The 12,866-nt window shown below is 31.2% G+C and overlaps 1 protein-coding gene across 1 annotated transcript in view; it reads right to left on the reverse strand.

The window, feature by feature from the left end:
• EYS (eyes shut homolog) overlaps nucleotides 1–12,866 on the reverse strand; it is a 1,629,530-nt gene that overhangs the window by 1,358,982 nt on the left and 257,682 nt on the right. Inside the window, 2 exon segments of the mRNA XM_036248740.1 lie at nucleotides 2,411–2,538; nucleotides 3,371–3,561. Coding sequence (XP_036104633.1) covers nucleotides 2,411–2,538; nucleotides 3,371–3,561 — 319 coding nt within the window.

Consider the following 12,866-nt stretch of genomic DNA (forward strand, 5'->3'; position numbering starts at 1 on the left):
CCAGTTACACACAGGTTTTGTAAAGAACGGAAGGTACACAAAAGAGATTGTGGTATTAGAGAATTGACAGTTAACAAAATGAGATCCTGAAGGCACAGCGGAAGAGTACTAAATATTAAGAAGTATTTGAAATTTCACAGAGACTTATGGGGCTTACATTTATTTGATCAGTGATGTCTTTGAGCACTTAGGGATTACATGGTATTAATTCAACCTTTATGTACATAGATCTGTACTAACTTCTGTCATTTTTTTATTATTTATTATTTACAAGTAAATTAATAGGTTCGGGATTAATGGGGTAAAGTTATACTAATGTGAGCATATGTTCTCAAAATGAGGCATCTAGGGGGCCAGATCTGAGAATGATTCTGTCAACTATAACACTCCCAGAATAATATAAAATTATATTAATAGTAGCAGATACTCTTGATGAGGCAATGCATCAACAATGTTCTACATATTTTCAATAGTATATAGTTTACAACCATAATATGAAGTTATATAGCTATATTTAAACTTTAACACACTTTCTTTGCTCATTTTTAGAGTAATTTGTTCAAAAGGGAAAGTAACCTTATAAACATGTCTATGTATTTCAAGGAAAGAAAAATGTAGCCGCTCAGTTTTTGAGATAATTAACTCAAAGAAACTGAGGTGTCCTGCTAGATGAAAATTATTGAGTGACCAAGGGGACACATTTTGTTAATTAAAAAATTCCTCACTCAAATGTATGAGTGCTATTTTTAAAAGTGTTTTTCAGAATTCATGTGAAAATACAACTTTATTATATTTTGGAAGGAAATATGTTGACCTATGTGAATTCTGTGGTACAATGTTCTATTTCAAAGTCATGATGCATGCTTCATTAGATTTACTTATGATACAAACTGGAACCTTAACTCTACATGGTTGATGTGGAGAGACAGCACACGGACTAATGAAATGTTGAAACTGACTTGAGAAAAATAAAGTCTGTTAATGCATTGAATTGACACTTAAGCAGGGAAAACTGTAATTGCAATTCAGTGATTAAGAAACAGGAGAGAAAAAACAAGCTGATAATAAAATAGAACAGCATTTCCCCATAAAATGTCTTAGAATTTGAGTGGAGAAAATAAAAGATTTAGAAACAAAAACCTGTGTATCACAAAATCTCTGATTTTTAGACATAATATTTATATATTTCCAATATCCATATCTAGTTTTTTGTTATCCAGTAGTCCCCTTGATGATAAAATTGAAAAGAAAAGCCTTCTAGACAACTAGAATATTGCTATTAATAAGGGTCAATAAAAATATCACACTTAGTGAAAATCAAATACATGTTATATATGAATGCATATTTACTCATATTTATATAATTCTATGCATATTTTTAAAAGTCGACCACTTTTCAAAGTAGATTGATAAATATACAAGAACTATAAAATTCAGAACTAAAAATTATGTATCAAAAGTCAACATTTTTAAAAAGATAGTAAATGGATTTACTGGTAAAATAATATAAGATTATGTAAACAGATTTGACTGGATGGGTTAGAATTTTCAATATCTGGATACAACGAAAAAGATTCATTGTCTTTTGAAAATGTCACATATTAAAAACTTAACATGTTTTTTAAATCTTGTATTTAGATTACTTTAAAATTGATGAAAATGCTATCCATTGTACATCTGTGATGTGTATATATGTTCTAAGTTTCTTTCCAATATGTTTTAAGTCTTTCTTGTACCACTGAAAAAGTTCTGCTTTGATGACTGTTCTATTGATTGCCTTTCAGTAATGCCCAACAGAACTTACTTTAAGTAGCCACATAAAAGTCAAGCAAGAGTGAAGATTACAAATTATACTTCTTAATGGTGTGAGGAAGTATCTATAAAGCTATTTATGATGGACTAAAATTATAGGCTCAGATAACTAGGTCACTTCTGTAATTTACAAATGGTTAATATTTTGCAAATTCTTATTTAAATAAAACACTATTTCCTAAAAAGTTTGCCTAAAGACCCTAACTAAAAATTGTTAGCTGAGGTCTTTGAATTGAAGAAAGAGATGGTTACTTTATACTTTCAAAATATAATATTAACATTGTATGTGTATAATAGAAATAATTCTTTGGGTACTTACATTTATATCCTTTCTGGACCTTTAGATATTATTATCCTAAAAAAAGCACCATTATAAAACAAAATATATGTTTTATAACTCTATGCCCAAATTATGTCTGAGAATTTCTTAAATACTTATTCACAATCAATACTACAACAATTAAACAACCCATAAAAAGACATTAACGAGTTTCTACTTTATTTTTAAACAGATTATGTCATTAAATAAAATTGAAGCTTAAAACATTTAAAATTCATGTATTTTAATTTAATAAAATAAGAAACTAATCAATTATACCTGCAATAATAATCTTTCTCAAAATTCATATATGTGGCATCCTTCTTGTAAGGAAATGAGTCACATGAAGCTTGAAGTTTCTTACAAAGCTTGCCTATAAATACTGGTGAATAGATGCACAAGGTATCCTAGGAAAGATGAAAAAAGCATTTTTTATCCAAGTTTTAAGATAATTTAATGATAATGAAAAGATTAAAACATGGACATTATTTTCATAAGCATGTAGTAGAAGTTCTCTGTACAACAATGTGGAAGATTTTATTTTCCAAAATGTCAAAACAATGTCTTCCATTTCAAACACCCTTCTTAACTGTGTGAATTGAACACTCCTCTAACTGAGTGTAGGGGACTGTATTTCTCCCACTTGAATATAAGAAATGTCTGGCTATAAAGTGATGCCCTGAGGCTTTCAAAGCTAAATTTAAAAGGTCATACAGTTTCAGTCTAATTATCTTGGACCCCAGTTCCCAGGTCATAGAGGTTGGTCAGATTTAAGGTCCTGTCTAATGGCTCCTCTCTGACAGCCAGTATAACCATCACACATGTGACTAAAGAAGACTTTAAGATATAAATGTGAATTCATATTATGTATTCAAATATGAAGAGTACAAAAATAAAAGATTTGTGGGATCTACATTATTTTCTAAATAAATTCTTTATTTAAGTGTTAAATTTAAAAGTTATAATTTTAAAAATTCAAATAACTAAAAAAATAAAAAGTTTACAAAGCTACGTTGTTTACAAGAGAGAATTCTGGTGCAAAAGCAAAAATGAAATGAAATAGTGCTTTTGGAATTGAGGGTTCTATTTAAAATGGAAACAAGTTAAACGCAAAAAGATTTCCTGAGTTTGAGAATTTACAAGTTAATGAAAACTATGAATATTTGTACTTTTGAAATAGTTTGGTAATGGTAAACAATGTGTTTAAACCACTCTACTATATGTCTGATTCAGATTTACCTTTGAGATGTTGCAGTCCTCACCATTCTGACATGGTATTAATGAAAACTTATTGATATCAATTTCACAGCCTCTGGTGAGAAATCCTTCTGGGCACTCACAAAGGTCACCAGAACTTTTATTTTGGCAAATTCCGCTTTTCCCACAAACCCGAGAAACACAGCATTCCATTGACTCTTCACAGAATGGACCTTAAAAGAATGAAGACAAAAAGAAAATTGGAACTTAGATATTTAGCAAAACTTATGATAGAAAAAGTCTCAAGAGTCCATGGGATCTTTTTACAACATATTTCATTATATAATTTCTATATCATAGGGCTCATCCATTGCAAATTAGTAATTCAATAACTTTTGCAAATGCATAGAGCTATTCAACCATCAGTACCACCCAGTTTTAGAACATTTTCATGACCCAAAGCAGGGCTATTTTATGGTGACTCTATTTTCAACTACAGTCAGTCCCAGGCACCATTTTTTTCTGGGCATTTTATATTAAAGGGATGGTACAGTATGTTGTCTTTTGTGATTGGTTTCTTTTGCTTATCATAACATTTCTGAGGATGTTTAGTGTTGTATCATGTGTCAGTACTTTGTAGCTTCCTTGCCAAAGAGTAGTTAATTTTCAATGTACACATTTTGTTTATTCATTCATCAGTTAACAACATTTGGGTTGTGTGTACCTTTTTATTAAGATATAATTAACATTTAATATTATATTAATTTCAGGTGTCCAATATATTATTAAGAAATGATCATAAATTTAGTTAACATTCATTACCATGCATAGTAACATTTTTTTTTCTTATGAATGGGAACTTTTTTACTTTCTTAGCAACTAAACTTTATAAATAATGAATTCACACAAAAATATTTTTGTGGATATATATTTTTATATCTCTTGGACAGAGTCCTAGTGGTAGAACTGATGAGGTATATGGTAAATATATGTATAACTTTTTAAGAAAGTATCAGACTGTTCTGCAAAGTGGCTGTGCCATTTTACTTACATTCACACCAGCAATACATAATATATCCTATTTCTCCACATTTTTGTTAACATTTGATATCGTCTATCTTTTTTATAACCATTCTACTGGGTGTGAAATAGTATTTCCTTGTGGTTTCAATTTGCATTTCCATAAGACTGACAATTTTGAGTATCTTCTCATATGTTCATTTTCTATTGTACATCCTCATCAATAAAATTTCTATCCAAATATGTAGACTATTTTAAATTGTTTTATTCATTTTTTTATTATTGAGTAGTGAGTATTCTTTGGATATTCTGAATACAATTCCATTACGATATATGTGACTTGCAAATAATTTCTCCTTGTCTTATCTTTTCTATTCATTTTCTTATTTAGTGGCTTTTGCATAGAAAAAATTTTTTATTTAAGTCAAATTATCAATGATTTTCATTTTATTAAGTTCAATTTGTAACCTTTCTTTTACATATTCTTCTGTATCATACTTTTGGCATAATATCAAAGAAAGCTTTGACTAACTAATAAATATTTCATTTTATGTTTTATTAGATATTTTATCATTGAAGCTCTTACATTTGTATCTCTATAATTTGAGAAAAAATTTTGTATGGTATGAGATAAGGATGTATAATATCATATATGCAAATGGCTTACATGTTGATATACAATTGTCCCAACAACATGTTTTGAAAAGATTATTTTTTAAATTTAATTTCCTCTTTCACAATTGTAAAAATCAATTGACCAATGGGTCTATATAGCTATTCATATGCAATAACACACTGTGTGGATAAATGGAGCTTGACAGTATGTTTTGAAATTGGGCAATCATCTAACCTTTTCCTTTTTCCTTTGCAATTCCATGTAAAGATTTGTATGAACTTGTCAATTTCTATACAAAAGCTTGTTGGGATAATGATAGGGATTTCAATGAATCAATAAATAAAATTAGGAAGAATTACCATTTTAATAGTATGGAGTTACAATAAATAAATATGTAATGTCTCCCCATTTGTTTAGATATTTTTTCATGTCTCTCTGTAATGTTTCATAATTTTCAGTTAAAGTCTTGGCATTTAATGAATTAAACCTATACATAAGCATTTTATCCTTTTAATAATATTGTAAAAAACTTTTTCTTTCTTAACTTCGCTTTTATAATTTTGTGCTCATATATAGAACTGCAGTTACCTTTTGTATATTGCCTTGTATCATGCAAACTTTATAAACTCAGTTATTATTCTGGTAGTTCTCTGGGGATTCCTTAGGATTCTCTACATATGTGATTATGGCATTTGTTAGTAAAGACAGTTTACATCTTCCTTGTCAGTCAGTATTTTCTTATATCTTTCATTCTCCCTGTCCAACAGTCTGGAACATCCAAAATGTGGACTAGAAATAGTAAATGTGGCTGCCACGGTCCTGTTCTCCTTCTGAGGGGCAAGTCTGCCCGCTTGACATCACGTGTGATGTTGACAGGACAAGAGTCCTAGATGCTTTGCATCAGGCTGAGAGTTTTGTTCTTTTTCTATTCTCTTTAGAGTTTGTATAGTAAATGTGTGTTGGATTTTGTCAAATGGTTTTTCCGCATCTATTGAGAAGATTATGTGATTTTGTCCTTCATGTCAATAATACGGTGAACTATATTAACTGATATTCAGATGTTAAATCAATCTTGCATTCTTAGAAAAAAAATGCCACTTTTTCAGATTACAAAACTATTTTATATGTTATCTAATTTGGTGTGCCTGTATTTTGAAGTTTTCAATATGTATTCATAAGTGATATATATGTGTGTGTGTGTGTGTGTGTGTGTGTGTGTGTATGTGTGTGTATATATTTATCTTGTATCTTTGATTGTTTTTTTGTATCGGGGTAATACTGGCTTCACAAAATGTGTTCTCATCTATATTTTTGTAAAGTTTATGCAGATTTGTACTAATCTTTTAAATATTTGGTAGTTCTATGTAGATTTTTTATTTGTTCTTGAGACAATTTACTAATTTTTACCTTTCTAAGAATTTGTCTATTTTACTTAAGTGGTCTAATTTCTCAGCATATGGTATTTATGGGTTGTTGTGGGGTTTTTTTTCTCCTTACAATTTTTTGAATTTTGAATCGTCATTAGTGCATGCTTCTCTTTACATCTGGCTTTGTTAATTTGTTGTCTTCCCTTGTTTTTTCTTGATCAGTCCAATAAGAGATATGTACCTTATATTTTTCTTAGATACAAGATTTTGTTTCATCAAATTTTTTCATTAGTTTGAATGATATTTACTCTAATCTTACCATTTTCTTTCTTTTAGGTTCAATTTGATCTTTTTTTTTTTTTGGTAGAAGCTTATGGTTATTTATGGTAGAAGCTTATATTAATTTGAGAGTTTTTTTATTTTTAATGTAGGAATTGAGAACTATCAACTTTCCTCTAAGCAGTGACTTAACTACATCTCTTAAATTGTAATATGCTGTGTGTATAGATATGTTCAATTGTAACTTCTTCTTTGTCTTGGGTTATTTTAGAAATTTGTTTAATTTCAAAATATCTGGAGATTTCTGAAAAATGTTCTGCTGTTATTTTCTAATTTAATTCTGGTAGGACTGAAAGCATTTTACAATTTTAATTTCTTTAGATTTACTGCGACTTGTTTTATGGCCGTGGTCATTTGTTCATACGTTGTGTATCATCAGCGGGGCTGAGTCAGTGCATGTTGGGCACTGATGCAATGTGAAGGTGAGTGCCATCTTACACTTGTGCCCAGCAAAGTCATGTGCCTCCCTCTAGTCCCCAAGTTAAGATCATGTGAATAGAGTAAATATGTAGTGATATTAAGGCCCAATTCTGGGAGTCCACTGCAGCTTAAAAAAAAAAAAAAAAAAAAAAAAAAAAACTGGATCACTATGTCTCACTGCAGAGTTGTGAGGTATCAGTAAATTGTGTTCAATATGTTGTCATTGAGCACATCACAATGTCAATAAAAAGTGACCTGACAACCCTCACCATGTCTTTTAACTCCTAAATTTCAAAAGGAAAAAGTACTCGTTTAGTTATTGCTAGACTAAATAGGGATGTAGACAATTTATAGGTATGTGTTGGGGAGAACTGAATGGGGAAATATCTGACTTCCTGCTAAAAATAACAACATGTCCTCCAGGAATATCTACAGAAATTTGTTTCAAAGTCGTTGTACTCAAGTTCATAAATTTGTCAACCAATTCACTATATAACCCTAGGCTTACAAGTATACATGTTTATTGGGAGGGGACTTTATATAAAACTCATTCATTATCATATGAACAGAAGCATCAAGAAAATTTAGCTACAGAGAATTAAGTTAATGAGCAATAGCATACAAGCCAGAAAAGCCTCACTTAAAAGATATGCTGCCAATTGATTTGAAGTTTGAACTGTGCGATAAATTCCAAAGTATAAAGACACAAAGGCAGCATAAAATGTTGAGTGACCGCACCAGTGGCATTATCATATTAAAATAATTCAACCTCTAATTTCAGAATATTAGTACATAATCATTTTGATCACACAAAGAAGGATGAACGTGTGTTTCTCAATATTGTGATGTATTAGCTTATTAAATAATTAAACATAAGAATATCATTCAATTATATTTAAGATAAATCTTACTAAGAAATGGTTTGAATGATACTACTGTATGTGCATGTAATGCTTGACATTTCCATGGCACTCCATCCATACTTTTTTGACAAAATCCTTCAGATAAATTTATAAAAGGCCATTATCATCCAGTTTTCTATTTAAATTTTCTTTTAAGTAAGAAGCTAATTTTACTAGAGGTTATGCAGCTTGAAACATATCACACAGTTGGTTAATTAATGTCAGATTAATAATAAAAATGTGTGCATCGCACATAATCCTATTATGACTGCATACTCTTTTCAACAACATATGCCTGCAAAATTGGCCCTGTAAAGAAGGTAGAAGACTCAAATATGATTTTGTTGTTACAGTTAGTACATTATTTCTACTCTAGGATACAACATTACGCTGCCCTGCATTATACATTGAATATAAAAAAGACACAAATAAATAATATATTTATTTGGCTTCTTCTACACACAAACAAAAATTTTTGCAATGTAGAAGTATACCTTTGTGGATACTTGTCATGGCAGTTTCCAAAGTAATTCACAGAGTAAAATAGTGAACAGTGAAATGTGCATTTTTTAGCATTTATTTCTAAATAACTCACATGAAGTTGTAAAGATAGAATTAAGAGGTTCGAGTTATAGTTACATCTTATACAACTGTAATATAACATCAAAACTAGGAAATCAAGATTAATGCAATGTGTGGGTTTAATTCTATGTCTTTTTATCACATCTGTAGATTCAGTTAACCATCACCGCTGTCAAGAGACAGAACTATTTCATCATCATAAAGATTTCCTTCATGTTATCCTGTAATAATTTTACTTATCCCTTTTCCCCTACCATTTTTTCTTTATTGGTTTTAGAGAGAGAGGAAGGGAGAGAGAGAGAGAGAGAGAGAGAGAGAGAGAGAGAGAGAGAAACATCAATGAGAGAGAACATCTATTGGCTGCCCTCTGCATGCCCCCTACTGGGGATTGTGCCCTGACTGGGAATCAAACCAGGACCTCTTGGTGCATGGGTCAATGCTCAACCACTGAGCCACACCAGCCAGGCTTCCCTACCATTTGTATTCACAGGCAACCTTTACCTTTTCTCCATTTCTATACCCTTATTTCAGTATTGATACATACGTGGAACCATACATTATGTGACCTTTTGGAACTGGCTCCTTTTTTTTTTCCCCGCACTTATAATGCCCTTGAAAAACTCTAAGTACTTATGACTTAGCTTTACTCTGGGAAATTAAAAAAAAAAAACTTTTGTACAAATTTGGTGAAAATTAGCATGGGATAGGGGCACAAAAATCAAAGTGACCAAAAAGGATACAGCAAATAGAGAAGAAAGAGTCAACAGCCGGCGCAGGTGGTGTGGTTCACTGGCTGAGCATCGACCCATGCACCAAGAGGTCCCAGTTCGATTCCTGGTCAGGGCACATGCCCAGGTTGTAGTCCAAATCCCCAGTGGGGGTCATGCAGGAGGCGGCCAGTTGGTGTTCTCTCTCATTGATGTTTCTATCTCTGTCTCTCTAAAATCAATAAAGAAAAAAATATATTTAAAAAAAGAGTCAACAGCCAGATAGCTAGCTGTTACCTCACTGGTGATACCTGCCTGGATTTTGGAACACTGCAGCAGAGACAGGAAAGCTCATCTCTTACCCAAAGTCTACCTGAACTTCCTTTCTATGTCATGCATGTTCTCGTTAATGGGAGCTTAGTAGAAATTTTGAATGTCCAGTCAGGTGAAAGCCTTTTAGTGCTAATATCCATTTTTCTATCTCTTGCTCTTGCACTGGCTGCCTGGAAGTCAAATGTTCCACCTGGTTTATGTGAAATGTTCCAGCAGACTGGCTTCCTGAGTCATAACTTGGGGGGAGTATCTAAAACACAGATAAACCAGATTTTCAATGACTTTTGTGTAAGAACAACACCGAGTGAAGGTATATTTGTTCACCATATATAATCCAGCCTAGCATGACAACTATGAAAAGTTTACCAAAATTGAGGTTCTGCCATAACAAGAACTTAAAACTGAGTTTATTGAGTGGTGGGCAGAGAGAAAATTTAAAAGGTTGGAAAGATGACAATTTACATTATAAAGTGTCACTTGCTGTAGTTTGAGAAGAATTTGAATCCATGCTTATCAGATTGCTATAGCAGAAACGGTTACAAAATACAAATTTAGTGAAAGGTTGCAGTTGTTATTTACTGCTTTGGCAAATAGATACACTAGGGACTATCTTCAAGCACAAAGAAAAGCATGTATATGTTGGAAATATTGGGAACTGACATTAGAAATAAAAATAAAGTATAGGCACTGGCCAGGCAGCCCAGTTGGTTAGAACATCATCCCTATATGCCAAGGTTGCAGGTTCGATCCCAGGTCAGCACATATATAAGAAATAACTGAATGAACGCATAAATACGTGGAACAACAAATCAGTGTTTCTCTTTCAGTCTCTTCCTCTCTCTCTAAAAAAAAAAAAATCAATCAATAAATTTTAAAAGAATGAAGTATAGATATTTGTGGGCATAGATTGGTATGGCCTAGAATATATGAGTTCTGTGTCTATTTTCTCATTTTTTAAGGTATTTGTATGAGTCACCGGTGAAAATAAATCTTTTTATATCAAAATATAGAGCAAATAAAAAAAACCTGTTCAATATAAAAAAAATTACTAGAGGGTAAATGCAAAGGTAAGTGATAGATCTTTTCATTCTAAGCTTCTTAAAATACCAAGGCACATGTCCACTGACAGCCGACGACGAATTTGAATGAAGTGCTACATTTTGTTTTCTTATTTTTTATGTGGGCAGCCACACAAAATAAAAATGAATCCTGCAAAAACTTCAGAAAAGCATAATAGAGTATCTCTAATGTCTAAAAACCATAACTATTTAGCGGAAACCATTAAACACCGTACATTTAAAAATCATAAATTAAATAGCTCAAAAATGTTATTGAGAAAGAAAACAGTTTAAAGTTAACAACAATAGTTCAGATTCTTCAGGTTTTTTGTTTTTTTTTGTTTTTTTTTAAATAACACAGACTTGTTAGTTTTACTGCAATAAAAATAAAATTAAAATATAAAACTTACAAGTCATTACTAGTGAAAAATAAGTAAATATAAATGAAAATACAAACCTTGAAAACAATACAATAGCAATTTTTTAAACAGTTATCATGAGATACTCTCTCTCTAGAAACTGTGGGGTAAACAACCAATGATTTCAGCATGACTGATAGGCATATAGGCATCTACTCCATCTGTGTGGTTTTCGGCGCATCATATACACTGTGAGTTTTAACTTACAGGTTTTTTAAAATAAAAATGTAATATTCACAATTGTGTATTCACTCTGCAGTAAGAGTATTATATATCTGCTATAAATTATATTACATATATTTTCCTCCATTGAATATGCGACTTGCAAAAAAAATATTGATCAGAGTACCACTGAGGGAGAAATAGAAAAATTGTATGATCATATCAGTTGTTCCTTCCTATCATTCAATTGATGTATAAATCTGCATGTTATATCTATAGATGATATAATGTGTGTTATATGAATCTATCCTTTCTATTTATATATTCAAAATATACATCCAATTATTGTAGTCATTAAGAAAATTAGTGTAATGAAAGCAGTGGTTCGTTTATTTAGAACAAAAATTAAGGCAGGAAAAAAATTTCATCTTTGTATTATTAATTTAAAATGGCAATAAACCTCTGAGTCGAAAGTGTTTGCTCATAACTAAGTGAGAAGTGCCAGGCAAACAGAATTAGAATGAAGGAATATTTCTGTGAGGGAGAAGCAGGGAAATGGAGAGACTGGGTCATAGTTAGATGACTAGGTCAATTGCCCCAAATTTTTACAACATTTGAAAATAATTCATGATATATGCTTTATGATTGAATTATTTAAAGCAACTATAGTGAGATGTAGATTTTAAAAAATTAAGTAATTTTCTTTACTTATATGGATGATACAGGTGGAAGCCCTCAGAGTTTGAACAATACTGATTTATACAGTTGGAAATTGACTGTTTTACTCATTGGTGATTTAGTTTGCCCCTTTCTCTTGAAACTTATATCCTCTCTGATTGTGTGTTTCTAATAAATATCCTCAATAATTCTTTCATATTATTTTTCTAGGTTACAATCTTAATTCTTTGCATGACAGAATGTTATTTATTTGACCCTCATTCTTGAGTGCAACTCATCTGTGTATAAAATTAAATGATCAACGTTTAATTATAGAGCTCAATAGATGCTATATGAAAAGTCTAGCTCGTTTTACTCTGCCACTTTGTGCAGTTAACAAAGAAGTTTGATGCTTCTCTGATTCTTTTTATAAACTGCCTGTTGTTTTGTACTTATTTTAAGTCGGTTTGGTTGATTGGTTGAACTCTTCTGGAATTTCTAAGTACTTTTAATATTTTTGCCATGTGTTTAGAATGTTTTGCCTTTATTATTAATTCTGCTCAATAGCTCCAGTGACCCTTCCCACCTACTCAAGTCTTTCTTTAGATCTGATTTTCTTTCCTGCTGTACTATTTTTATTAGTATACCCCTCCTTGCTTTTACTGCTCCATTCTAAATTTCCTATTTCATGAAGGTGGGTACTTCTGCGACTATCTTCTATGATGCAAGTTTCCTCTGGTTTACCTATGTTTATATTGCTTGTTATGTTTGCATTACCTTTTGGGGGAAAACCTCCACTCCATCTTTCAACACATGAATCATGATACATGCTATTTTTTCAGGTCACATATGTGATTCTTAAGGTAGTGATCATAAATTTAATATAAAAAAATCTGAGTTTTAAATAATTGTCATAGTAGCCTTCTGGATGCACCTAAAAATATTAAACTTATCTT

This window comes from Molossus molossus, unplaced genomic scaffold (assembly GCF_014108415.1).
Source record: "Molossus molossus isolate mMolMol1 unplaced genomic scaffold, mMolMol1.p scaffold_m16_p_8, whole genome shotgun sequence".
Taxonomy (NCBI): domain Eukaryota; kingdom Metazoa; phylum Chordata; class Mammalia; order Chiroptera; family Molossidae; genus Molossus; species Molossus molossus.